Source organism: Giraffa tippelskirchi, chromosome 13 (genome assembly GCF_054371585.1).
Source record: "Giraffa tippelskirchi isolate mGirTip1 chromosome 13, T2T-mGirTip1v1.2.pri, whole genome shotgun sequence".
NCBI classification, from domain to species: domain Eukaryota; kingdom Metazoa; phylum Chordata; class Mammalia; order Artiodactyla; family Giraffidae; genus Giraffa; species Giraffa tippelskirchi.
The window spans coordinates 602450-629714 of NC_137287.1; the positions used below are offsets into that span (position 1 = coordinate 602450).

At 62.7% G+C, this 27265-nt stretch overlaps 2 protein-coding genes across 20 annotated transcripts in view; one reads left to right on the forward strand and one right to left on the reverse strand.

Annotated features, from left to right (window-relative positions):
• Positions 1–27265, reverse strand: part of CHLSN (cholesin) — a 75775-nt gene that overhangs the window by 14624 nt on the left and 33886 nt on the right. The gene's annotated exons all lie outside the window — the stretch shown is intronic.
• GPR146 (G protein-coupled receptor 146) lies at positions 12620–25288 on the forward strand. 3 transcript variants are annotated; one of them, XR_014072137.1, is made up of 3 exons: positions 12620–12716; positions 21188–22358; positions 23426–25288. XR_014072137.1 is itself a non-coding variant. In XM_081552493.1 (2 exons), exon 2 carries the CDS (start codon positions 21194–21196, stop codon positions 22187–22189), a length of 996 nt encoding a protein of 331 aa, XP_081408619.1. In that variant the 5' UTR covers positions 12620–12716; positions 21188–21193; the 3' UTR covers positions 22190–25288. The 3 variants fall into 3 exon arrangements, 2 of the variants coding, with proteins under 2 accessions (XP_081408619.1, XP_081408621.1); XM_081552493.1 differs by having other exon boundaries at positions 21188–25288; XM_081552495.1 differs by lacking the exon at positions 12620–12716 and adding an exon at positions 19811–20153 and having other exon boundaries at positions 21188–25288.

Below are 27265 nucleotides of genomic sequence, written 5' to 3' on the forward strand. Positions count from 1 at the left end.
AGCACCCCAAAGGGCACAGCTCCTTGCCCTAACTGCTCAGAGCCCAGGTGCCCCCAACTGGGCAGAGTGCTCCTCAACGACAAACAAGTCTCTGTCCAACCGCCACGGCCTGGAGCCCAGCCTCCTCCTGCAGAGCTCAGGGCTGCAGGGCAGGCACCCAAGAAGGCCCCAGATTGGGCGCCTCCCCAGGCCATACAGACCGCTCTTTCCGGTCTGAAGCCGGGCGTCCCGGGCAGGAAGCCCAGTCCCTGCCTGCAGCTCCCAGGAGACACTGCTCCACTCCAAGAACTAAACTTTCACCATACGCGTTACTGCAGTTATTAAAACTCAAAAGGGTAACTCGCGGTGTGGAGGAGGAAACGGCAACCCACTCCAGTGTTCTTGCCTGGGAAATCCCATGGCCAGAGGAGCCTGGTGGGCTAGTCCACGGGGGCACCCAGAGTTGGACACGACTTAGCAACCAAGCACACACACAGGAGCCAATTACTTTTTCTTTTTCTGAAGATAATGAACAAAAGAGGCCGTTTCCTACAATGCTTTAATAAAACTTTACACTTCGAAATTAACTAGATGCAACCTGGGAGGCAACATACAGACGCCAGGAGCTCTCTGCCCAGCCCTCCTACAACTTACAGCAGAAACACAGGAGACGCTGAGATTTCACTTACCCCTAAAAATACAAAATGCAGGTACAAATTGTTGGGTGGGTTCCTTAAGGGCTCATTCCCCCAATGTGAGACGCTGAGGGACCTTTGCTGACTCAGAAACAGCGCTGTTTGCCCTGCTTTTATTTGCAGTACCCTGATTAAAACAATTCCAAACAACTTCAGGAAGCAAGCGCAGGACGCAGGGGGCTGTGAGCAACCTCGTGAAAGGCTGGGACGCGGGGCTGCCGTGGGTCCTGGCCCTGCAGAGGCGCTGGTGCTGGTGGGAAGCAGACGCGGGCTCTGGCCTCGAGGAGCGCACGGCCAGACCAAGTGAGCTCCTGGAGGACAGGGACAGCGGCTGCCCCGGCGGGGCGGCCCTCGGAGCCGGGCTCCTGCATCTGGACGCTGCAGGGTCTTCAGATGAGCGAACCGAGAGACCACATCACAGAACACAGCCTTCTTGCTTCATCAACCCACCGGCGCAGAAATACGAGGGGACACAGTGAGATGCCCCTGCACCCCCCCACCCCCGGGGCCACTCTCGTCCACCGTTAACACGTACAGTGGAAGGAAACGCTGAAATCCAGTCAGCCCCTGAACCGGTGAGACAGAGCCCGCACTTGGACCCCACCAGGCCCAGCCCAAGTCTCCAGCTCTGACACCACGTAGGGCCCAGGTTCGCCCCAGGAAGGGCATTCCTTCCCAACCCCACCTCTACCCTTCCACCCCTGGTCCCCTCTACACAGTGCTTACAGTAAGACAAACACATCAGATCCTCCTTACACACACACACAAATCCTACGTGAGACCAGCTATACACACACACGAATCCTGCATGAGACCAGCTCCTCAGCTACAGAGGAAGAGGGGAGGGTTTCAGGGGTTGTGCAGGGGTCTCACCACAGCCATAAGCTGATGGCCCTCCCAGACAAGCCAGGGCTTTGGGGAGGGTCTTTCACATTAATCTCTTCAAACCCTGCAGCCTTGGCTGTAAGCAGGACCTGCCCTCCACCTGGTGGGAGACACTGGCCCGTCAAGAGACCAGCCTCGGAACCAAGGCTCTCACCCTGGAGGAACACTCAGCGGGCTGAGGGCACCAGGGATCACAGACTTAACTTTCATCCTGCTTCTCTTGTGACCCAAGAGTTAAAATGAACGTTTATGTCCATGTGCACGGGAAAAGCCAGAAGACACAGGATACACAGATCAGGGTGCCAAAGCCAGGGAGATGGTGACCAGCCGTACAAGTCCTTTCAAGGCCCCCAGAGCTTCAGCCTGTATGACCCGGGGTGGGGGGAACCTCTCAAGGCTGTGCTGGGACCAGCTTCTGGTTTCCTCTGGCCAGAGTGGGGTGGTGGCGGTGTCTCAGCCAGGACAGACTGTGAGCCCTTGCCTGCGTCCAGGAGGAGGCCTGGTGCGAACACTCTGAGACTGAAATCCTGTTTATAAAGATAAGATTAGATTTCTGGAAACAAAGTCCTGAGATGCTGCAAATGCTACTTCACTCCCTCTACCTTTTCAAAGGCCGTCCATCTGTTCCTGCTCGTGAATGGACAAGGGAGCAAAGCCAGGCTAGAGCTTTAGGGGAGGGCTGGGAGGCACAACACCCCACGCTGGGGAGGAGCCGTGGGGGATGGGGGAGCCCTCAGGGACTTGTGGTCACAAGAGAGCCAAGTGCAGCAAAAATACAAACATGCCCCCCTCCCCCCACCTGTCAGCCAGTGGGGTCAGTGAGCACCATGCCCGCTGGCAGGCACATAGGTGGTCAGCACTGTCCCGCGAGGCCCAGGGCCTGGACAGGGGGAACCTGGTCCACCCAGCACCTCCCCACCAGGGCGCTGTGTGGACAGGCCTGCGCCTGGTGCCTCAGGGGACACGGGCCTGTGGGGGAGGCAGCGGGGGTGACGAGCGCCTGGCTCAGGTGGACTATGGGCGCCCTGCAGGCTGGGGGGGGCAGGGCCGCAGTGTGCAGGCCCACAGGGTCCCCGGGGTTACTGAGGTCTCAGACGAGCCCTCAGAACACACGGCAGAGGGGCCGGGGAGCACAGGCCACGCGGCATCGGGAAGACTTCCAGCCCTCCAAGGCAGGGACAAGAGGGCCCCACTGTCTACTCCAAGTCTGGGGGCAACTCCGTTTCCAGAGAGACCACCAGCTCCCCGATAAGCTGGGGTCAGCGAGTCCTCTTACCAGGTGTTTAGCAGTGAGTGGCTTGCATCTACTGACTTATAGGGGAAACCTGGCTCCTAACCCTGTCTTCAAGGCCTTTTAAGGACAGGAAGGGGCCGCCTGCCCCCCTCCCTCCGGCACAGCCCCTCCCAGCTACGGGGGCCCATACTGTCATGAACCCCCAGACCTCATCGCTTCCCAGAATCTCGCTAGGCTTCTAGGCTGATCTCACCCACATCCAGGGAGCAAACAGGCGTCAGCTGTCCTCTGCAGGAGCTTTGATGTCCGTGAGGAGCACTGCCCCATGGGCCTTCCTTGGGTTTTAGGAACAAGGGTGATGTACAACCCTCCCTGAAACCTTCACTACTGGGAGGCCCACACGGGCTTGCGGCCCAGCTGCCCTCTGCTCCGTCAACAGCCTAACATGGGCCATCCCAGCTATCGGAAGGCAAAGGTCACCCGGGCTCCACCACCAGTGTTCAAAGAAGCCGCTGAGCTCCACAGGCCACGGCTACGCCCGCCTCCTCCCTAGAGAGCCCGCTGCCCTTTCATCTTTGGAGACAGGAGGCCGGAGGGGTTCAGGCTGCATTTGTGTTTAACCTGGAAACCCGTTCCGGCAGGCACGCAGTCAGCACCGCTAGAGCTGGGTGAAACGTCCAGTACAGGAGCTGTGAGTCTAGAAGTGAAGTGAAATCGCTCAGTTGTGTCCGACTCTTTGCGATCCCATGAACTGTAGCCTGTCAGGCTCCTCTGTCCATGGGATTGTCCAGGCAAGAATACTGGAGTGGGTAGCCATTTCCTTCTCCAGGGGATCTTCCCAACCCAGGGATCGAACCCGGGTCTCCTGCATTGCAGGCAGACTCATTACTGGCTGAGCCACGAGGAAAGTCTGTAAGTCTAGAAATAATGTTCAACATGCAGAAAGCGTCATTCCCAGCAACTCCCAAAAAATTAGCCAAGTTGTTCCTAGTATGGCAGCACTGATCTTGCCGTTTAAAGGAAAATCAGACTCTAAATGTAAGAAACACATACAAGACCTCTTTCCCGCTCAGTCGAGGTGGGCCCGGGGCACCAGGTTACCCACTCTGACACTGCTTCCCTCAAAGCAAAGCCCCACATTTCTGCACAGGATTTTCAATCACGTTTTCGCCCCGCGGCGACCCAGCAGGCTCCGGACTGTCCTCCTCAGCGGCTCCCGAGCCCTGGGCCCTTCGGAGAGAAGCCTGCACGACAGGGGCCGAGTGCTGACCCCTCCACCCGGGCCTCTCGGGGGCCCGGCTGCCCTCCAGGCACCAGGCTGAAGACTGTTCGGGAAAAAGACAAAACAACGCACGTTACTAGCTCATCACTTCGTTCGTCGTTAAATGTAACTTCCATAATCATTTCAGAACACTAGGGAACTACTGGTTGGCTTTTTTTCTCACTTCCCAACAATTCTTGAGTGTAACAATGAATTAAAAAAAAAAAAAGAAAGTCACAGAGCCAAGTAACGAGTTACTCACACCCAAGCCATTTCGCAAGCAAAGCGGTAACTGCCCCGGCGGGTTCCGCCCCCAGGCCCTGACATTTAACGCTGCGGGGGTGGGCCTCGCGGGGCCGCGGAGGCCTCCGGCTACGAAGGCCCGAGTGCGGGGCCCCACGAGGGGACAGCCCGGGGGGGCAGACGCCGCCCGCCCGCAGACAGAGAAGGCGCGCGGGGGCCCGGAACTCGCGCGGGGGCGGCGGGCCCGAGGCCGCGGCGGCACGGGGACGGGCCGAGGCGCAGCTCGGGGCCCGGGCCCGCTCCGCGGCGAGCGCGCCCGGTACGGCCGGGCCCCCGCCCCGAGTCCGCGGTCCGCAGGGCGCCGCCCCCGCCCCGCGGGACGGGCCCCCGAACCCCCACGGCCCCCTCCCGGCCCGGAGCACTGACCTCCGGGTCCCCGGCCGCCAGGTGTAGCCCGGAGCGCGGCGCCGCCCGGCCGCCGCAGCCCGCGCGCACTGCGCATGTCAGGCCGGCCGGGCTCGGCTGGAACCAGATCCAGCCGGCTGGGCGGTGACGCAGGCGCGGCGGGACGCGTAGGCGGGGCTTCGAGCGGACGGGGCGCGTGGGCGGTGACGCAAGCGCGGCGGGGCGCGTGGGCGGGGCTGCCGGCGCGTGGGCGGGGCCGCGGGCGGGCGGGGCCGCGGGCGGGCGGGGCCGCGGGCGGGCGGGGCCGCGGGCGGGCGGGGCCGCGGGCGGGCGGGGCCGCGGGCGGGCGGGGCCGGTTTGCACCGGCTGGGGAGGCCGAGGGCCGCTGGCCCTGAGCTGCGGTCTAGGGGCCAGGCCCTGCCTCCAGCTCCCCTCAGTGCATAGGGGCCCGGCTCCCTGGCAGGGCGCACAGCGGCGCAGGAAGACCACGCGGTGCAGTCAATTCGGACGCACGCGCGCCGACCACAGGCTAGGTCCTGCCCGAGGACTGGAGCGCCACTTCAGCCCCCAGCTGCAGGGAGGCCTTCTTGCCTCACCCACTAAACTCACCCTAGAGTCCTCTGATCAGTGTCTCGACCCCCAGACCGGGAGCTGCTGGGGATGGGGATGTGTCTGCCCACCACCGGGACTGACAAAAAGCAGGTGCTCAGCAGAGGCTCGCGAATCGATGGATGCAGGAGCCCTGCCCCCGAGACAACAGCCAACAACGCAGGCCTGCGTTCATAGTTGCTCGCGTGCGCTCTGGTGGCGGGGCTGGGTCCGGGGGCTGCTCGGGCCCCCCTGGCCTGAGGACACGCAGGCCCTGGCTGCTGAGGGTGCTGGCAGCCTCTCTTCACTCCCCCCCACGCTGTGCGCTGGCGGGCTGGCGGGTGTGGACTTCCCGCTTTGGGCGTGGGTGTCCCAGCTTCCCGGCCCGATAAGGACCTCCAAGGTCCGGAGCCAAGACTGAGTCTTTCTATGCTTTTCCTCTTGGCCGTTTCCCCACCGCCCAAGGCCCGTCCACACACAGAGGCGGGTTCGGTGGTGCTGGTGGGGGCAGGATCGCAGGGGCTGGGTCAGAGCTGGGTGAGGGGAGCAGAGTGGAGGACTGGGCTCGCTGCTAGCCCAGCCTCGGTGTTAGGTCTCACCTCTGTGATCCTGTTCAATCCTTGGATGCAGGCACCGGTACTCTCACTTTACAGAGAAGGACACTGAGGCTCGGAAATGTAAACAACCAGTTTTCACGATCTCCGATTTCAAGGATGGACCCCACTTGGGGTCTTCTGCGCTTCCTGTGCCAGCCCTCTGACCCGACAACCCCTGATCTGGTCTCCTCATCCCACGGTCTTGTCCTGGTGACGCGAATGGGCCACCGTGGGCGACTGGGACAAAGACGAGAACAGGACGGGACGCGCAGAGAGCTGGCCTGGGGTGGGGGAGGAGCTGGCCGAGGACGCTGCACGCGGGGACGTGCAGTCCAGGGGGAGCTTTGTGCCCGCTCTTCATCTTGCGCTCCCAGCCCCCCGGTCATCTCCACTGTGCAGACGGGTCAGGGGTGTGACGTGGGCCAGGTCTGCCTGCTCCCTGTCCAGCCCCTTTGCAGGCCCTCCTCTGCCCAGGGTCCCTGCAGGGCTTCGCACAGAGCAGGTGAAGCTCATCACCAGCAGGTGCTCCGGGTGGAGCTGCCCCCAGTTGCCCACCCCCAGGCCATATCAGAGAGCACAGGCGTGGGGACACTCACCACCCCGGGGCTTACTGTAGGAAACCCCAAGACAAAAGTCACTTGGTCCAGCCCTGAGGGCCTGTGTGGACCAGGTCCAGCTGGTGGAGTGGGATGGCGTGGCCGAGAGGCCTGCCTACCGTGTGACTCTGGCAGCAGCACTGGGTCTACCCTGAGGGGCTCCAGAGACCCTAGAACCCGCCCCCCCCAGCTTGGCCCAGCAGCTCCCAGTCAGGAAGGGCGGGTACACACAGGCCTGGAAGCGTTCCACAGACACTTGCTAAGCAACATCTTCACGGAGATGGTCTAAGTCCTAAGCTTACTGTGGGGACCAGAACAGATAAAACTGCCTGCCACCTCAGACCATGCGCCAGTCCCCCAGGACCCCTGCATTATATTCCTACCCACCCCCACCCCCTGTGATGGCACTAGGAGGTGGGGCCTTTGGGGGGTGATCAGATCGTGATGGTGGGGGCCTCCTGAAGGCGATGGGTGCCCTCATAAGAGAGACCCAGGGAGTTCCTCACCCCACCCACCACGAGAGGACGCAGCGAGGAGATCTGGGACGGGAACCCACCAGACACCAAACCCACCGGTGCTCTGATCTCAGACCTCCAGCCTCCAGAGTGTGAGAAATAACCCTGCGATTCCCGAGCCACGCAGCCTATGGTTCTGCGACAGCAGCCTGGACCGACACACGGCGCAGGGAGGCTGCGCTGGGGGATAGAACGTTGAGGAAAATCAGGTGCAACAGACAGGGAGCGCGTTCATCTACCTTCTGTAATTTAAAGCGGTTGTAGGAGGAGACAGGTCAAGGAAAACTGCATCAGGAAGGTGACACTTGAGACCCGGAGGTGAGGGCACAGCCCGTAGATGTTTGGGAGAGAGGTGGCCCAGGCAAGGGGTACAGCAAGCCCATATCCTGGCAGGGGCAGCACACAGGGGCCCACGGGAGGCAGAGGAGAAGCCAGGATGGCTGGGGGTGTGGGGAGGGGGGACAGAACAACTCTGCCAAGCTGGAGTTCCAGAAGCGGGAAGTTGCCATCAAACCCTTCCCCCAAGGCAGTAAGAATAAGCTTTCAAAACTGGGGTGCCAGTGCCCCAAGATCACAGGGCTCATTCTGAGTCATTAAGGAAAGAATAAATACGTTGGTCGCAGACATCATCAAGCAGACTGTCTGGCTGATCTGATCACGATTTCCCGGGCATGCCGCCTCACTGCCTCCCAGAACCAAGCCCTGGTGGAATCCACAGGAAATGCTGCGAGGGGTGGGGGGAGCGCGGTTGGAACACCCGCCGGGACACCCACAAGCTCCCGCAGGCACACACCACTTCCCCCGCCCAGCCTGCTAGCAGGCCTGCGAGGAGGCACTTGGTGGGTAGGAGCTGTGAGTGTGGGTGTGAGGGGAGCCCCAGCCCCCAGCGGGGTTGGGGGGAGGGGAGCAGAGTACTTCTGGAGGCTTCAGTGCGGCCGCCCACTAGCCCTGGCCGTCACTAAAGTGACAAGTCATGGCAGGCCTGACTCCAGACACCTGTGTCCAGGCCCAGATGGTTTCCCTGGAATTCTATGAGACATTTAAAGAAGCGTTAACACCAATTACACAATCTCCTCCAGAAAATGGAAGCAAAGAAACCACTTCCCAATTTGCTCTATGAGGCCAATGTTACCTTGATACCAAAATCAGACAAAAATAGTACCCAAAAAAAGGGGGGGGGAATACAGATGAAAAAGCTCTGATAAATATAAATGCAAAAATCTCATTCGGCGACACATAGGGTTACACACGGTGAGCAAGTGGGGCTTATTGCAGGGATGCAAGGCTGGTTTAACATCCAAGAATCAATCTATAAGCGAAAGGAGAAATATCACATGATCGTATCCACCAACACAGAAAAAGCACTCGACACAATTCGAAACCCACTCATGATAGAAACCCACTCATGATATACATCCTCAGAAAACTAGGAACAGAGGAGAGCTTCCTCAACTTGGTAAATAACACGCAGACTGGCCCCCCTCCCCCTGCAGGTTGGGAACAGGGTGAGGAGACCCACTCTCACTGGTGCTGTTCGACACAGCTCTACAAGTTCTAGCCTGTGCAATAAAGCAAGGAAGTGAAATCAAAGGCACTCAGACTGGAAAGGAAGAAATACAACTGTCTGTGTACAGGCAGGATGATGGTCAACACAGAGGACCCCAAGGAGCCTGCACATCTTTTTCTCTGCCTGTCCTATTACTGCAGCACCATTTGTCGTAAAGAATCTCCACTGAATTTACTTTTTTCTCCTTTAACTTACTCATGCACCTCTGTCAAAAATAAAGTTGCTGATATGGGGTAGCTTCTGGGTCGCTATTCAAATATGTGTCTCTCCCTTTATCAAACCATACTGTCGTTGGTTTTTTGTTTACCACTAATAAATAAAGATTTATTTGGAAATTTCTAAACCTGCCAGAAGTGGCACTTGCCAAGCCTTAGGGGCAACCTTAGGGGCACCGTCCTTACCAAGCTCCAAGGGGCCACAACAGTCCCCAGCACCTTTCCCCGTCACCTCCCCCTGCCCCTCCAAGCATGCACACCCAGCCTCCTGATCCTGCCAGAGAACTAGGGGGCGCTCTCCCTCTAGAAGGCGTTACCCCTGGGCCCGAGAGCCAGGCTGGTGGCCCTCTGGCCTCCCGGATGATGGCAGGCACAGCTGCTTGCACGGGGTTAGCAAAGAGAATGAGGAGAAAGAGGCTCCAAGGAGGGCTCCCTGAAAAACCCCAACGTTACTCTTGGACAAGAGAGGTGGCTCCTGCCCGGGAAAGCCCGCTCCATGCATAGTCAAGTGCCCCAAGGGTAGAGAAACCCAGCACGAGGCCGGGCTGGCAGGAACGGTGCTGCTCTGTCACATTAAATGTCGGTTTCCAAGCATTCACGGCTAATGCAAAGAAACACAGCTGACTTTGTATGTTGACCTCGTGTCCTGACATCTAGCGCGTAGCTCAGTGATGGCGGGCCGTCCATCCCAGGCAGAAGGAGCAGGGCCACGCGTGGGGAGCCAGCCTGCACAGATGCCCAGCACCCAGCCTCAGTCCTGAGGCCAAGTTTTCCTGTGCAGGGGAGTCTGCCAGCTCCCCTGCCCCCACCACCTTCATTTCTACAGGTCCTAGGGGATAAAAACCAAGACCCCCACCCACTGTCCCCTAAGGCCTCGGTCAGGATCCTGGTATGGGGCGGACTGCCTTCCCCATGGGAAGCCAGGCTCTCTCCAGCAGCGTCCTTGTGGGGGCCCACCCACCGGGGGACGGTCCTCTGGACACGCAGACTGGGACACCTAAGAGCCAGAGAGGCCCCCCTCCCCCGACCCGGCCGCCACCAGGTGGTCCAGGGGCTCCTGGGAGGGGCCACGTCTTCCAGACCTAAGATGAGCCACAGAGGCCGTGCCAGGGCTGCTGGGCATGCAGGGTGCCCGTCAGCCTCAGGCCAGACAGCGCGCCAGGGCCAGGCGCCCCTGCTGACTCCCGGGCGCCCCCAGAGCCTCAGCCTGGTGCCTGCCTCGGGCCAGCCGGGGGCTCCCAGGGGCCGGGACTGGTCAGTGCACTGACCTGTCGGAGCCACTGGTCTCCCCCAGGCCAGGGAAAGGCGCAGCATGGGCAGGGACCCCGCAGACACCCACCCTCGGCGCTTCCTGTGTTAGGAAGAGATCTGCTTCCAGGGAGGACAGAAGAGATGCTGGCAGAGGCTGAATGGGACTGGACTTGGGGGGGCTGCAGAGCGTGCAGACCAAGGGCAATGATGCAGCTGCACCGACAGGGGGATGATGACCCAGAACAGCCAACCCTGGGCCCAGCCCTTCACTCATGTTTACGCCCAGCCCCTCCAGGCCCCCAGGCTTCCTCATCGAAGTCGACTACAATGACCCAGGCCTGAGCAACAAGACGCTATGGTAACAGAGCCACGGAGATGTCAAAACACACGACGTTTCCATAAACCACACTCAGAACTAACCGGTGAACTTACACACTCCTTGCCCTTGACTCACATGTCACAGAGAATCACACTTCCCCATCGATGTGTTGTTTCTTAAAAGGTGCATCTTCAAAAGGAAGACTCTTCTGCCTCGACAGAGAGGGCGGCCCTGGCAGCAGGTGGCCCTCAAACCCCTGACCAGCAGCCCGGAGCCCCCGGCGTACATCCCCCCACCGTCACTGCTGCTCCAGGACAAGTAGGAGGGCCGGTCCCGCCTCCAGCCTGGTGAGCAGCCTCCGGTCCCACAGCAGAGCTCCGGGCTGCAATCTCCCTTCGTCCGCAGTGTGGTGCACACTCAGGGCACCAGCCTCGTGAGCTCAGCCTTTGCGGAGGCCTGGAGCCTGGGAGCACAGGACAGCTCCTTGGGGCCGTCGCCAGAAACAGTGGGGAGGCTGACTCCACGTGGTTCTCAGAAGTCAACCCTAGATATGCAGCTGGAAACCCAGGGAGCGGGACCAGCTTCCCACAGCTCCGCCCCCAGGATGGTGCAGCAGCCCAGGCGTTGGCCCTGCCTAGCCCTGGGAGCAGCAGGCCACAGAGCTGAAGCCCCACAGAGCGTGTTTACATTCCCCAGCGACAGAACGCTGATCTGCGCCTGGGTGGAGGGCGGGTCCACTCTGAAGATCTCCGACATGCCCAAACTCTGCCATTTCCCCTAGCCAGGAGCCTGCGTGGTGGAGGAAGTCTTTCTCTGCAGATAAGGCAGTGGGGCGACCCAAGGCCTAGAGGGCCTGCTTTCCCCAGTTATGATCGCAGCTCTGCCAGGTGCAGAGCACCCCGGCATCCTAGGGTCTCTGACTAGGAATTCTGGGCTCCAAGGCTTTTCAGAAAAGGAGGTAACAACACCCCTTAAGCACACTGCTAGGATGACCCAAAGTTCTAAGAAAGCAAAGACCACCTGGGTGCAAATTCTGCCTCCACACTGCGGTGTGACCTTGGCCACCCTGCCTAAGTTCTGAGCCTCAGGACGATTTACAAGGACGAGGATACTGTATTCCATTGACAGTAAGGCATGTTTCCCCACTTCAACAACCCTAAGATCAGCATGCTTCTTACAACGGAGAGCATCAGACTGTTTTCTCGTAACGGTCCATAAAGTTCTGGTGTACGCAGCACTAACGAAGTACCGACGTGATGAAACGTGGCTCATACACCTTGAAGGGCTGCTCTGAGGGCCCAGAACAGAAACCTGCACAGAGCCTCCCCTCCACTGCCGGACGTCAGTGCTGGCTGACCACACCCATCTTCCCCATGGCTGGACACTGACTGCCACGAGGATGGTGCTGGGGTGAGAAGCAGGTTACTGCAATGACAACAGGGCCACGGGGAGCGTGGGGGCCCCAGGGTCCTACAAGTGGCTGTGACGGAGCGTGAGAGGCGATCTGGTCCCCTAGCTGACCCCCAACTTCCCTCTCTGATCCGTGGTCAGGAAGCTGTCCTGTGAAGCAGGGTAGCCTGAGGAGGAGCCCCGAGCCTGGCAGGCAGGACCCTGACACCACCCAGGGCCAGCTTCGGCCGCGATGCTCATCTTTCCTGTTCCATCAGCCCCTGGTCCCACAGCAAACCTGCATTAGTGCTGCAACCCGCACACCTAGGTTGTCAGAAACGCCGGAGCCAGAACGCGTTGCTAAGAGCACTGTTACAGCACAAGCCTTATAGCAGAGGAAACGACCTTGTTCTTGTCACTTTTCCAACACCTAATTAGAGCAGCAGCTACGAGATTAATTAGGCTGCAAACACTGCTCTGTCTCTTTAAATGGTTTTCCTGTGGCCAGTTGTTTACGAAGAAATTCCTCAAGCCAGGAAGTGAGGGGCGAGCGTGGAGCCAGCAAACACACTTGGGGCAGAGGAGCAGGTGCGCCTGGCAGGCCCCGATTACAACCTTCCAGGGCGAGGTGTCTGTCCCCTGCAGATTACAGCGCGTCTGACTCAGCGAGTCGGCCCGCCCGCTCGCCCGCGGACCTCGGCCGAGCGCTCGCGGGACACCGGGCGGCCGGGGAGTCTGTCGGGGTGGGGGGACTTCGGGCGGGGCGGGGCTGATCCGGGGGCGGGGCCAGACCCAGAGCGGGCCCCGGGATGGGCGGGGCGGGGGCTGGGGGCGGGGCCGGGCGGGCTCGGGGGCGGGGCGGACGCGACGCGGTCACGTGTGTACACAGGCCCGCGCGGCGTGCGCGCCGTGAGACCCGCCGCCTCCCGGAGCCCCGACCTGCCCGCTCCCGCGGCGACTGCGCGGCCCAGCGAGCCGGTGAGTGGGCGCCAAACGCGGGGTGGGGGCGGTGGGCACACTCGGGGGCTCGGCCCGCGCGGGGAGCGGCGCGGGGACGCGGCGGCCGCGGGCCGGTGCTCCGCTTCGACTCCCGGGTCCCGGGTCCCCTTGGCCCCGCCCGGGCGCTGTCCCCTTCCGTGGCTGCCCTCCAGCCGCGCGGCGCCCGGCCGGCCGGGCCGCTGCCCTGCGGTCATTCACCTGTCCGGGGCCGCTGAGAGCTGCTGGCCGCGTAGGCGGCTCGGCAGCACCACAGGCTCCTCACATGTCCTGCGGGGGGCTGACCGCCTGCTTCTGGGTCACGGTGGCTCTAACTTTCGTCCCTTTTATGATTACAAAATCTTGGGAAGTTCTGGAACAGCATCTAAATGGAGAGATCAAGTGTCCTAGGACACTTGATAAAAAGATAAAAACCCTCTGGGACTGGAGGCTCCTTCAAAACTTGAGAAGGCAGTGCCCCAGCCTCAGAGCGCCCACTGACCTGGGACAGGAAACCCAACACCAAGCTAATGACAGGAGCACGGTGGCTGGGTTCTCTCAGTGGGGCACTGGTCCCGGTCATCTAACCAAGCTTCGGGGGGACAGAGGGTGAGTTGGGACCTGACAGACTGTCCCCTCCACCTGCCAACAACCCGCTCCAAATATTGGCGGAGCAGCGGCCCCCTCCTCCCCACCGTGTCGGCGTCACCTAGTGAGGCTGGCCTTGAGTCCCCAGTGGTCAGCAGCCTGCTGGCCAGGCCTTTGCAGACACCAGAGTGTGGGCGCAATGACTGGCCGTGCTCGGGCTGCTCCCACAGAACGGGGACCAGACACTCTGCCGTCTCAGGCGGGTCTTCACTGGGCCGCCGGTCACCACCGAGAGGGGAAAGAGGCCCTAGTGATAACTGCCCTGGGGACAGCCACATGTTCCCTGGCCTGCCGAGTCTGGCGCTCCAAACTGGAACCTCGGGTATTTCACTAAATGAAGAAAGCCTCTAGAGATAACAGGCTTTTAAAAATCATAGCTCCCATCTGGTGCATGCATACTGTGCCGAGTCATGGACAGGAAGCTGGGGCCGGGCCCTGCCCTTGACCACTGCTCTCCTGCCGCCGTGGGGGTCACAGAAACACCCAGAGGACAGACGAGCCCAGCATTAATTCTGCATTGACTTGGGGTCCCTGGAGCTCAGAAGCCCCTGGCAGGTGGGTGACGGGAGAAAGGCACATACATCCACTGGACATGAGTGGTGGGGTTTTAGGTTAGGTCATAGAACTGCTTATTGTTGTTTAGTCGCCAAGTCGTATCCACTCTTTGCGACCCCCTGCTACAGCCTTCCAGGCTCCCTCTGTCCATGGGATTTCCCAGGCTAGAATCCTGGAGTGGGTATCCATTTCCTTCTCCAGGAGATCTTTTCAACCCAGGGATCAAACCTGCGTCTCCTGCATTGGCAGACGGGTTCTTTACCGCTGAGCCATCAGGAGAGCCCTAGAGCTGCTTAAACCTATTATATAGTGAAAGAGTGACCGACCTGCCAAGGTCCCTGCTAGCAAATTACGCATGCGTGATTCCAGGTGGGACAAGGGGCCAGCCACTTTCCAGGGCCTGAGAGGAAGGAGCTCCTTGGGGAAGCGGCAGCCACCCTCCAGGCCCTGGGATGTCATCTGGGAACCTCAGCAAACAACTTGCCACCGGGCCTTTCACGCCCCTGCCGCCCACCAGGGCCGTGTCCTGGGGGTGGGGCTGCTGTGTTCTGCCCAGGACAGAACGGGGCTTCCTCCTTGAACGGCATGTGCTGCCATCTCCTCTTACTGGCTGCCAGCTCCTCAGCTCTCTCAAGGCTGCAGCCTCCCGCGTGCCTGGGCAGCAGCCAGTGTCCGTGGGGTCTCACAGGTGTTGTAGAGCAAGGGGGCTCGGTGTAAGGAGTAAAGTGAATTTTCGCTATAATGTGAGATGCTAAAAATGCGATGCTGTCAAGGGGCAGAGTTCAGGTCCCTCCTCCGCCCCCCGGGACCTGTGGACAGAACCCCCTGCGAGTACGCAGCAGGACAGGGTGGAAAGGGCCAGGTGTCCGGTGCAGTCCCACAGGGGCCTCCTTCCTCCCACACACATGGTGGGAGGGCAGAGAGCACGCAGGAGTTTCCCAGTTTTAATTAGAGCCAAGGAAGCAACTGTTACTGTTAGACCAAGTGTAAAGAGCAAAAATAACTGCTGGTTCCTCCCTTGGAAAGAACCACAGGCGGCGATAAGATCTGCGGCTCTGCTCCCCTAGGTAAGAACACACCAGTGGCGGGCTGGGCGGGGGCCCGACTGGGTGCCAGCGGAGACGGGTCTGTTCTTAGTCTGTTTTCTCCTGATTGAGAATACCTGGAAGGAGCGTTAACCTCAAAAAATTAGGGGACAAAAAAAAAGCCAAGGAACTAGTGCTCCACAAACAGGAGAACACGGGTCCCGTATCCTTCCAGGGAGAGCCTGGGGCGCGGGGCGGGCCAGGCCCCAGCCGGCTGCTCCCTGTGCCCGCAGCCCTTCCCGACTGGCAGACGAGCCCGTTCTCTCCCTGGGAGAACCGGAGACGCTGCCTGCTTCACGCTCACCGCTCTCTAATTCAGAACCTTAAAAAGCAACAGGCTACGGAAACCAAGACACCCCAAGTGTATAACGAACTGTGGCTTATCGCAGCCCAGGAAGGCGCAGCGTCTGTGATACCAATCAGTATGCTTAAGCTCTCTATGTTGAAAACCTATGAAAACATCAGCTTTTCCGGAGTGTCTGGCTCCTACCAGCTGGATGTTAATTGTAGTTAGAGCCTCTGCCCATTATTACAAAAGAAAAAAAACACTCAGGAGTCATTTTCAAAGCGTTTTGATGGCTCCAGAACACTCAGTTGAAGTCCAGGCACAGTGCACGGTGGGTCTCCAGGACATCAGGCAGGCTGGGCCGGTGCCCACCAGGACACACTGCCCTGCCTCAGGGCCCTGCGCCCGCCTCCCGGTCTCTGCTCTGCCGGCCCTTCTGCCCAGTGGGCCCTCGTGCTTGTCTTGGGGAAAGGCCTTGGAGGCCACCTCACAGGCTGCGGGTCACTGGTCACAGAGCTCCCTCTTTGGGGTGCTCTAGACAGGCGGGAACAGACGGGGTGCAGTGGGGTGAGGTCGGCGACCTTGGACGGGAGTTAGCTGGTGCTTCGGTCGGGCAGGCTGTGTGCACACAGGGTCCCTGGGGAGCCCCCGCCCATCACGGCCCCCGCCGCCGCTGCTCCGCTGTTCTCCTGGCCCCTCTCTTTCCATAGAGAGCACTGTGAGCTGTAGCCCTGCCTTTGGGCAAGGCTTTTCATTGCCTGTGGACATTCACTTTTGAAGGGTTAGTTTATATAGTTGTAGGCTCTTTTTTAAAAAAAGACCAAGGAGAAAAGATGCTGACATCGGGCCTCAAAATGCTTCCAGCAGCTAACCCAGGCATGCGGTCCTTGCCGGCAGGGAATGAAAGAAGGGGCGTCTGTAAGCGGGGCGCCACTGGGGGAGGACTCGGACCCTGTGGGGCTGGGACCCCAGCTCAGCAAGCGCGGCTCCAGAGACTCGCTGTCTGTGCTCCTACAGCAGCCCGGGGGGCCCCGGGGCCGCTGAGCTGTGGCAGGACCCCACGCCCCTCCCCGCGAGAATCGGCCCTCGGCCTGCGTCCTCCCTGCCCGGCGTCCTCTCCCCACACGGCAGCAGACGGTCGGAGGGAGGCCGCACAGCAGCATGAATGTGTGGGAGGCGAGGACCCGCGGCTCCACGCCCAGCACGAGGGAGGGCCGCGCTCACCGCCTCACTCCACCCTCCCGACAGCCTGACTGGGGCACCCAAGCCAGGCAGCTGCGGGCAGGGCACCTGGGGAGGCCGGTCCTCAGTCCGCGGCCCACGGATGGGAGCCCCCACCAGGCAGTGTGCGCCCCTCCCAAGGGGAGGTCTGACTTGGGCCAGGGGGCATGATCGAGCTGCTTCCCCAGAGGACAAGAGCGTAAGAGGCAGGTGGCCCTCAGTGCAGTGGGCCTTAGACATGCGCCCCGTGGCCCAATGTCCCCCCGTAGGCACCCGGCCCGTGTGCCACCCCCTCCCTGGGGCCTGCTGCCAGCCCCCACCAGGTCCCCCATCCCTGTCACCAACGGCGTGGGGCGTGGAGGGGGCGGGGGCTGCCTCACTGCCACCCAGCACCCCGCTCTGAGTCCTGGACCGCCGAGCAAAGGCTGGCCCGTCGGCTCGTCACCCCTGTGGCCCGGCCGCCCGCCAGCCCCCTCTCCATTCTGTGTGCTGGGAGGCCCTGTCCGCCCAGTGTGCCGGCTCGGGTCACTGCGGCCCGGCATCCACCCAGGCACCAAGGAGCACACGTCCCATCCCGGAAGCTCCTGCTCAGGCCCGGAGTGGAGCAGAGGGCCCCCTCCCCAGATGCCACAGCCGCGCCGCCACCCTGTGCTCACGTCAGGGTCCACCTGGGAGTCAGGTGCCCTCCCCGGGCGGGGCGCCCTCTGCTCTGCCAGGCTGGCCACGCTTCTCTCTCCAGTCCACTGCTGGCCCCAGGCGGGAGCCGCCCTGGCCCAAGGCTGTGAAGACTTCACTCCCTGGAACAAGGCAGGCTGGAAGTCTGCTGCATGGCAGTCACCAGGAGCCAGGCAGGGGAGCAGGCACCATGGAGGCCACCGTGCTCGCAAGGCTGGGCCACTGCCCCAAGAGCATGATCAGAGACAACAGACAGAACGCTCACAGAGTGGGGACGCATGTCACCTTCAAGTCACGTTAATCCCCTTGGGAGAGACGGGATGCGGTGACCGCCGTCCCACCTCGACAACCAAGGAGCAAGCCAGGACACTGGTGCCCGCCACCCCTCCCCCAGGGCCACAGGACGTCAGGGCTAGGCATTCCCGCTGCTGGTGTTGCTGTGAGACCACGGCCACACGCCTGCATGTGCCAGGCGCGCCCCTGCTCTGTGGACAAAGGCTGGTTGCAGGCCTGGCTGGGCACGCCCGCCACAGAAGGGGGCACCCACGGGTGAGGGTCCGAGAGTGAGGGGATGCCTCCAGCCAGACGCGCACACAGCTGTATGTTCCCCAGGCCTGGCAGAGGCGGGCAGAATGCCTGGGAGGAGGCTCGGACCTGGCCCGGCAGAGGCAGGGCTTCAGGGCAGAACCAGGCCCTGGCCAGGCTGGCAGCACAGGGAGTCCCAGGGGGCCCCGGGGCAGCGCTGAGGGAGGGCGGGAGGTCAGGGCCCCTGATGCCCTGTCGGATGGAGGGGCTGTGGGCAGCACCCGGCGCGAACACTGCTAGCAGGTGCCGCTGCCCAGGGAGGCGTGGAGGAGGGCCCAGAGGTCGGGAGGCCCCACCAAGCACGGGAGGAAGGCGGCCAGGCCAGCCGGGGCGTCTGGAGGCAGGTCTGCAGAGGCGTGGACAGGCCTCCGGGTGGGCAGTGGGCAGAAGTGCTGGTGGGAGGGGCAGGTGGGGCGCGTTAGAGGGCAGGCTGGGAGCCGGGAGGCCCGAATGCAGCAGTGGGCAGCTCTGACTGGTGTCGTCAGAACGGCCCCAGGGCAGGGTGACAGGACCAGCCTGGACGCCAGGCCACGGGGCTCCTGGCTCCGCCTGCCCCCGGGGCTGCAACGGGTGACGGGCGGCCACAGGCCGTGTCGTCAGCCCTGCCACGCGGGGAGAGCGAGGGCCCGTGGCGCCAGCACGGCCCGCTGAGGGCCCACCTGGCCTTGTCTCCCGCCCCTGGGAGGGACGGGACCAGAGGGCCCTGCCTGGAGTCCTGGTCTCTGTCTGGCCGCTGTCCAACTTCCCCTTTCTCAGGAAGGAAGTGAACAGAGAGCTGGTAACTGGAAAGACAGCCCAGCCCAGCCCATGTGGAGGGTGGGGGCCAGCCATTGTTCTCAGGCCCCCTCCTCACAGGGCCTCGGGGGAGGGGAGCCTGTTCCCAGATTCCTGCACTCACAGGGCCAGAGCACAAAGGGAAGTGGGGTGACTCGGAGGCTGGGGGGGGGGATCCGCAGGGGCAGCACAGGGACCCAGACACGGAGGGACACCAGCTAGAGGCCTCACAGCTTTGACCAACTGCCCTGCACGGGGTGGGCGGACACTCCCAAAGTGACTGCTGCTGACCGGCAAGTCTGGGGGTGCTGGGGCGCAGCTGCTGCTCCAGGTCCCCGAGACCCCATGGGCGCTGACTCCCCCCCGCAAGCATCTCGGTGTGTCGTCCCCTCTGCGTCAGCAGTCTGCCTCCTGTCCTTGTCACCCGCACTTCCACGTAGTGAGGGGGGGGGAACGCCAGGTACCTCGGTCTGTGCAGCTGCACCCCCGACAGGCGTCCCCACCCTGGCCCTGCGTGACACCTGGAGGCGAGGGGCCTCCGGGAAGAACACAAGGACAAAAAGTGAAGACAGGCTGAAAGCAAACGACAGTGGCACTTTAAGCCCATGAGCTGCATCTGAAGTCAGCCGTGTCCTCGCGGTGGACGCCAAGAGGATGCGCACGGAGCTGTCTGTAGTTTATAGGCAGAGTTCCCAAGTTCTGTGTGTATGAGCTGCCAGGAAACAGCAACTCGGGTGCGTTTTTAATGTAAAACCCAGCACTGACCGCTGAGACACGCACAGCCCCTCTCGGGCCAAGCAAGCTGGCCATTTAAGCATGTGAGCTCTTGAAAAAAGTTCTGAGCAGATTTGCTCCATGTAACTGCCTCCCAGGGACCATGCGGGTCTCCAGCGGGGCAGGGCCCCTGCCAATACGTCCCCTGCTTCCCTCACTTGGCCCACAAGCCCGTGGGGCCCTCTCCACTGCCCACTCGACATCGCGGAGGGCCACCCTTCTGTCCTCAGCCTCCCCTGGCTGAACCAGCCCTCCAGGTGGATGGAGACCCCAGGAGGGGCAGGCGCACCAGGAGACCCCCATCAGCCACAGGGGAGCCCGTGGGCAGGGTGCCCATCCTGTGTGCCGGCCCTTCCTGACACAACCCTTGAGGCTCCAAACTGGCTGTCGACAGACAGGAGGCGCAGCTGCACCTGCCCAGAGAGGAGGGCACCGCGAGAACCCGCAGGCGGACATGCACAGCGCCCCCAGGCGGTGTGCACACGTATACCCACACCTCGCCCGGGAAACAGGACCGGAGCGAGGCGGACCCAGCGCGGCAGGAGGGGAGGGACTGAGGCCCGGGAGCCGGGCGAGGCGCCCGCGCAGGGGGCTGCTCAGGCGCCGACAGAATGCTGGAGCAGCGTCCCGGCCCAGCACCGCCCAGGCCTCGGCTCAGCGCACAGGAGCCTGCAGGCATTGGAGGTGGGGGGGGGGGGGACGGGACGGGCAGCGAGTCGGCTAGAAGAGGACGGACGAGGGCTCCGAGGACCCCTCAGGCCCGGCCCTGCCGGAGCTCCTGCCCGCACCCCGGACCCCAGTCCCTGCGTCGGCTGAGAGTAGACGCCCTCCCTGGAGGTAATGAGGCCGGCAGGCGCTCGGCAGTCCCGCCCCCGCCTTCGGCGGCTGCCGCAGCGGCTCATTAGGGTACAGACGCGCCCCGCCCCACCCCGCGAGGCTCCTGCCCGACCCCTCCGTGTCTGGCGGGGGGCTCGCAGGCACACACCCTGCAGGCGGCGCCCCGCTCCGTCCCGCTGGCGGGCAGACAGACACCTGTGGAAGCCACCAGGCTCGCTCCTGCGGGCTGGGGGCCGGGCCACTGACAGGCAGGCGGAGCCTCACTGCGCCCCCGGACCTGGGAGGCCAGGGTCTGCCCCAGAGGGCTGCTGGCCTCGCTCTGAGAGCAGGGGGCCCGGTGGGCTCAGGAGACATGGAGTGGAGGGTTTTCCCCCCAGGACTCATGCGTTTCTCAAGCAAGTCTGTCCTTCCCTCACCACCAAGGGCCTCCACCAGCGAAGGCCCGCCCGGACCTCCCCAGGCTGGGAGGGAGGGGACCGGAAGGACGCCCTCCCCACCTGCCGGCACCACCGCGCGTGCGGACCACTTCCGGCCCCTCCCCAGGGCTCCAGCGGCAGCTGGTCTTCAGGACGGAGGTCCCGGTGCCCTGGCGCGGCACACCGGCGCTGCCCACGCGGCGCGAGGGAGCCGGGTTGCTGGGCACAGGCGCAGGGTGGGGATGGGGGGGGAGGTGTCATAGGATTCCGCAGTCAGTGCAAGGAAGGATGCGCTCAGCAGGGCTGCCGCAGCTTCAGGAAGGCTGAGGTTCCCGCGAGGGGGGCCGCGGGTCCGCCCCCAGCCCCCTGCTACAGGCCTTCTTCACGTGGCCCAGGCGCCACAAGGTGGCAGCAGGCGCCTTACGGCTCCAGGGCTGTAGGTTTCCCGGCACATGGGGTCAAGGAGGCCCCTGTGGGTCTTAGGGCCCTCACAGCGTCCAGCGATGGCGCCTTCGGTGGCAGAAAACACGTGCAGCCCGGTTTCTGGCCGGCCGGCCGGCCTCGGGGGCGGGGGCCGGGCTGTGGTCGCCAAGGACTCACGCGCTGCTCTCCCCACAGCCCGTCATGTGGAGCTGCCCGCTCAACGGCACCGGCGGCGAGGACCCGCTGCCCTGCCTGCACGTCCAGCGGGCGCTGTCCGCGCTGTCGCTGCTCTACCTGCTGGGCGGCGTCCCCCTCGGCCTGGGCTACAACGCGCTGCTGCTGCTGGCCAACCTGCACGACCCGGGCGGCATGACCATGCCCGACGTCTACTTCGCCAACATGGCGGCGGCCGGGCTGCTGCTCTGCGCCCTGGCGCCTGCGCACCTGCTGGGCCCCGGCGCGGCCGGCGGGGCCGCCTGGGACCTGGGCAGCGAGGTGCACGTCTCGCTGCTGGTGCTGTTCAACGTGGCGGCGCTGGTGACGCTGTACTCCACGGCCCTGCTGGGCCTAGACTGCTACATCGAGCGCGCGCTGCCGCGCACCTACATGTCCAGCGTCTACAACACCCGGCACGTGTGCGGCTTCGTCTGGGGCGGCGCCCTGCTCGCCGGCTTCTCCTCCCTGCTCTTCTACATCTGCAGCCACGTGGCCGCGAGGCTGGTGGAGTGCTCGCGGATGCGGGATGCGGCGGCGGCGGACGCCATCATGCTGCTCGTCGGCTACCTGGTGCCCGGCCTGGCCGCGCTCTACGCGCTCGCGCTCCTAGCGCGGGTCCGCAAGGAGGACACGCTGCTCGACCGGGACGCGGGCCGCCCGGACCCCTCGGCGCACAGGCTGCTGGTGGCCACCGTGTGCGCACAGTTCGGGCTCTGGACGCCCCACTACCTGACGCTCCTGGGGCGCACGGTCCTGGCGGCGCGGGGGAAGCCACCGGACGGGCACCACGTGGGGACGCTGCTCCTCGCCAAGGACCTGTCCAGGTTCCTGGCCTTCGCCAGCAGCGCTGTGGTGCCGCTTTTGTATCGTCACATCGACAGAAACTTCCCCGGCAAGCTCCGGCGGCTGATGAAGAAGCTGCGCCGTGGGCACCAGAGCTGCTCCCCGGACCCAGCGGGGGCACAGCCGGCGACGGCATAGACCCGGCGGAGGCGCAGCCGGCGACTGCGTAGACCGGCGGGGGCACAGCCGGCGACGGCACAGACGCTGCTCCACGTGCACCACCGGGGGCGGGGCGGGCCGCACTGGCCGGAAGCACAGCCCGCGGCGACCGGGTCCCCTGTGCCGGAGGCTCGCTCCCTCCTCCCAGGTCAGGCATCCCGGAGACGCCGCTGACTCCAGCCCCTGCTCCCTCGCCCCTTGGCGTCCCTACGCGCCCGGTGTGAGGATGAGCCGCGTCCTCGCGCCCGGTGTGAGGATGAGCCGCGTCCTCGGCGCCCGGCTGCGCCCGGGCGTGCTTGTCTCCCGTGCGCACCTCTCAGGCCCGCGCACGCACCAGCCTGCTTCCCCTCGGCCTCAAACCTAACGCCAATATTTATACTTTGTACTGTTAAACTACTAACCGCTCCCCCCCCCACCGGCTCTTGTTTTGTTTATGAGGAGACGTTTGATAGGAAAGTCAGAAAGTATTAAAATGAAGGAAACGCAAACACAGGTGGCGGGCCTCGCGGCTGCAGAGCCAGACGGGGCGGGGCTGCAGGGCTTTCCGGGACGCGCGCACGCGCCGGGAGGGGCCGGATGGGGCGTCTGCGGCCGCCAGGTGTGCCCCCGCCAGGCACGACTCCCCGAAGTGCGCACAGAAGCTGAGTGTCAATAAACTGAAGGGAGGAAAATGCTCTTAGGATTTGTAACCCCGAAAGCTGACGGGCCTGCCCACAGGAAAGACGGATCTGGGCAGGCGGGCTTACGGGGCTGCAGGGCCCAGAAAGGCGGAAGATGCAGCCTAGACGACCCGACCAGCCTGGGGTGCAGAGCCCACCCGCCACCCCGCCTTCTGTCAGTGTCAGCTGTAGGGACATGGGGGCGCCTCCCTTTCCCCTCCCCACGTCTTCACGAAGAAATCACAGCCCCCACCCCAACCCTGTTCTGAACCCCAAAACGCCCTAAAAGCAAAGGTCTGTTTCTCAAGGCTGCAGTCGTTTCAGAACAAAGATGAACGTGGCACTCGGCGCCGCCCCCGCCCGGCTGCTGCTGTAAAGACACGCAGCGAGCTCACTGACCGCCTGCCGCCCCTGCCCGGCTGCTGCTGTAAAGATACGTAGCCCCAGGCCCAGGCTGCTCTTCTCTGCGGTGTCTGTTGGGGAAACTGCCCCACGTGGCCCCTGTCTCTTGGGAAGTGGAGCCAAGACTGTGAGGTGCATGCTTTTCTACCTGCAGACTGATTTCCCTCAAGGCTGATGACCTGTGCAGAACTATGGACACACGTTGGACTCTGGAGCTGCAGTAAACCTTGGGGGACGGAGCAGCAGGAGCTGGTGACGTCTCTGGGTGCCCCTGGGGATGACGAGCACAGATGCCGGCCGGCGGCCCCAGGGCCTGGTGGACGTTCTCCTCAAATTCCCAGGGCCTCAGGCGGATGCCCCCCGCTCTCCCAGCACGTCCCCCCCACGGGGATCCCGAGACAGCAGCGGCCGTGCTGAGGGGTGATGGGTGCCCTCCTCAGGGTCCCAGAGCTAGTACTGCCTGGGGGGAGCGGGAGCCAGTAGAGGGAAGTGGCCCTTCCTCCCGCACCAGGGGCTCGTTGGAGAAGGTGAGCCCCGAGGGCCCAGATCTCTGCCCGCAGCCCCCCACCCCTCAGCCCAGCTGGCTTCCCCTACACAACGCAGGGGGCCTAAAATCACTTTTTATTTCAGTTTCTCAGTGGCTTTGGTTGCAAGCTGGCTGGTCTCTGGGGACCTCCCGGGGGGAGGGTGTCGTGGGAGCAGCAGCACGTTTCAGTCCCGCGTCCACCTCTACTGCTGACAGGATGAGCCAGGGTCTCGGGTGCAGACCCCTCCACCACTGCTGCTGCGTCCTGAACCCCCCCTCTGCCCCCCAACTCGAGGGGCAAGCCCACCTTCGCCTCAGCCACTAGCACAACAATCTACTTTCCATGGACGTTGGCTTGACGATCTCGTGCTGAATTCTGCGTCACTTCTTGCTGTCCCAGTAGGTTTGATTCCTAGTACTCCTGCCACAGCTGCTAAAAAGGTGAATGAATTTTGAACCATTTCTATGAGATCAGGCAGGTTCAGGGTTTATGGCCGTACACAGACTTAAGGCATTCAGAAGAGAATGAGGAGGTATTTGGAAAATGTCAAGGTGGACCGTGCACTCTGTCCTTTTTCTTTTTAAAAAAACTCTTGTTAGTATGTATATGTTTTGACCATGTGGCATGTGGGATCTTAGTTCCCAACCAGGGATCGAACCCACAACCCCTACGTTGGAAGCACGGAGTCTTAACCACTGGACCACTAGGGAAGTCCCGGACTGTGGTTTTAACGATCTTATTTTTGTCAATAGACAAACTCACCTACCTTGCCATGCTTCATTACTCAGGATCCCCAAAGGTGAATTTAACCTTGGGTTTATTTCAGGAAGGTTATAAAACTGTAAGAAACTGGGTCTTTTGCTAATTGTGGCAGATGTTGTCAAGAAGTCAGGACTTCCCTGGTGGCGCAGTGGGTAGGAATCCTCCCGGCAATGCAGGGGACACGGCTTAGATCCCTGGTCCAGGAAGATCCCACATGCTTTGGAGCCCGAGTCCGCACCCCACAGCTGTGGAGCGCCTGCCCTAGAACCGGCAAGCCGTAATTACTGAGCCCTCGTGCTGCGCCTGCTGAAGCCTGTCTGTGCGCCTGCAGCCCATGCTCTGCGACGAGAAGCCACCACAACGAGGGGCCCGGGCACCGCAACCGGGGAGTCGCCCCGCTCACCAGAACTAGGGGAAAACCTGTGTGCGGCAGTGAAGGCCCAGCACAGCCAAGACTTGAATATTTTTTTTTTAAATTAAAAAAAGTCAAAACATTGGTTTCTTTATAAAAATGACCTGACAAAGGACAAACCAGGAATAAGTTATTAAGATGCTAAATTACACATCAAGTTCTTGACGTTAAAGTCAGTCGGGAAGTGTGGGGGAACTTCTCATTTCTAACCTGTTACATCTGCCCAGATGGCTTGAATTGCTGCAGGTGTGTCTGAGAAAGTGCCGAAGAAAACCCACCCGTTTGAGGATTAAATTACTTGATCCTTGTCAGCCAAGTTCTGGATTCTAATGTGTGTGTTTCTCGGGGTGTGTGACATGGCAGCTAAACAGCACACAGAGGTATCACAAAACAAGTCTTTCCCCTCAAGAGTCAAACTCCAGCCTTTGTGGTTACTCCGTGACTCCTCTGTACTGGTCAGGGCTGACCCTGCACCACACGGGCTTTAAGTCCGACGGATAAGCCCCGAGCGGCCCGAGGGCCCATGGTGTGTCCGCAGCGCTGGCGGTGGCTGGGTCCCACACACCCGCGGGGGCCAGGGCTCCGGGAGGCGGGGCTGCTCACACAGCTGTGCCCTCCATCAACGCTGCTCGCGCGGGACACTGAGAACCGGGCACTTCCTTCCCGAGTGAGTGTGGGTTTCCCAGCTTTTGCATGCGGGCACGGGGAGGGCCACTGCCAGCCGCCCGCCCCCGGCCGCCCCGAGAGCCACGAGGCAGGCAGCTGATGGGACTTGGGTTCCAAGCGGGCTAACGGGCGGCTCAGCGACCGCGGGCGCGGAGCGGCGTGTTCGCGGGGCGCCCTCCGGTGGCCGCCGCGGCCCTCCACCCTGCGCGCCGGCGGCTACTAGCGCGCGGCGCCAAGGCGCCGACTCTCGAGGAAGCCCCGCCGCTCACGCGTCCCGTCCAGGGGTTTCTTTCAGAAGCCGAGCTGCGCGGACGCCCTGGCCCAGGATCCTCGGGGCCTCGAAGGCCACAGCAAGTCCTGCCTTTACAAGACAGGCCCCCAGGGCGGGCCGTGCAGGCGCCGCGCAGCTCTCAGGAGGCAGCCGGCTCCACACGCACTCTCTGACCCCCAGTCGCCTCAGGTAACGCAGCGCAGCGCGCTGCCCGCTGAGCAGAGGAGCAGAGCCCGGCAGGAAGGCAGCCGCAGGTGTTAACCCACCCACCCTGCACCACACTGCCCGCCCTGCTGCCTCTGCAGCCCCAGATCCCGGCCCGCCCGGTGGGTGCAAGGCCGCGTCCCCCACGCTCTGCCGCCGTGCAGCTGGACGGGGCCACGTGCCTCACCCGGGCTCTTGGCTCCCACAGGGGCCCACAGTGGACACACCCACAGGCAGCAAGGCCCTAAGAAGCCAGTTCTGCCGGCAGGCACGAGAGGGGCAAGGGGCCAGCCAGGAGCAAAGGGCTAGGACGCTGGGTGCCCCCACGCCAGCAGGCTGGTGGGACAGGTGCTGGGCTCAAGGCTACACCCCTGCATGCCGAGGCCCATCGGAACACGCAGCCCGAGAGGGCAGCAGAATCAGCTGGCGGAGATCACGGGGCAGCGCGGTGACAAGCACTCGCAGGAGAGGGGGTGCCCCGTATAGGCAAGCAGAGGGGGCGCGGAACCACTGGGACAAGCGGACTGCAAAGGTCCACACTCAGGATGCAGAGCTGAAACCCAGAGACAGAGCCCATGGGAGGGGTGGTGGGTAACTACCGCCCACGGAGATGTCCGCAGGACTGTGGAAGCCGGAAAACCCACAGGCCTCAGCGGTGCCCCCGGCTGGACGCGGGTCTGGAAGGAAGCAGGGCAGGCCCCAAGGAGCTGGAGGACACAGAGCAAGCCGGGACCCCACCCACCCATGCCCCACCCAGACCACCCACCTTCTAGCCCCAGGAAGCAGTCCTGGTGAGCCGGGCCGGCTTCCTAGACCCTCTCAGGGCTATTTCAGGAGCCGCGGCCAACAGCCACGCAGGGAACACAACATCCTCAGGGCCCGGGCTGCCGAAGCTCTCAGGGGACCCTGAGGCTGGACCTTGGCAGCCCTTTTGCAAGGCTGAGGGAGGGGCCCCAGAAGGCCCAGTCCTTGGCCTGAAACTGGCACCAGAATAAGCCCGGGGGGCCCGTCTCCTCAGGAAATTCTGAGCCTCACGTGCAAGCCTCCAAGTGAGGGTTTGGGCAGGTGGGCCGGTGGACAGCCACGTGGGGGGACGCTGGCGTCTTCACACGCTGACAATGCTTCCCTGAGAACCAGCCAGCCCTCCCTTAA

Coding starts and splice junctions, on each gene's coding strand:
- GPR146 (XM_081552493.1), top strand. CDS start 21,194: ATGTGGAGCTGCCCGCTCAACGGCACCGGCGGCGAGGACCCGCTGCCC.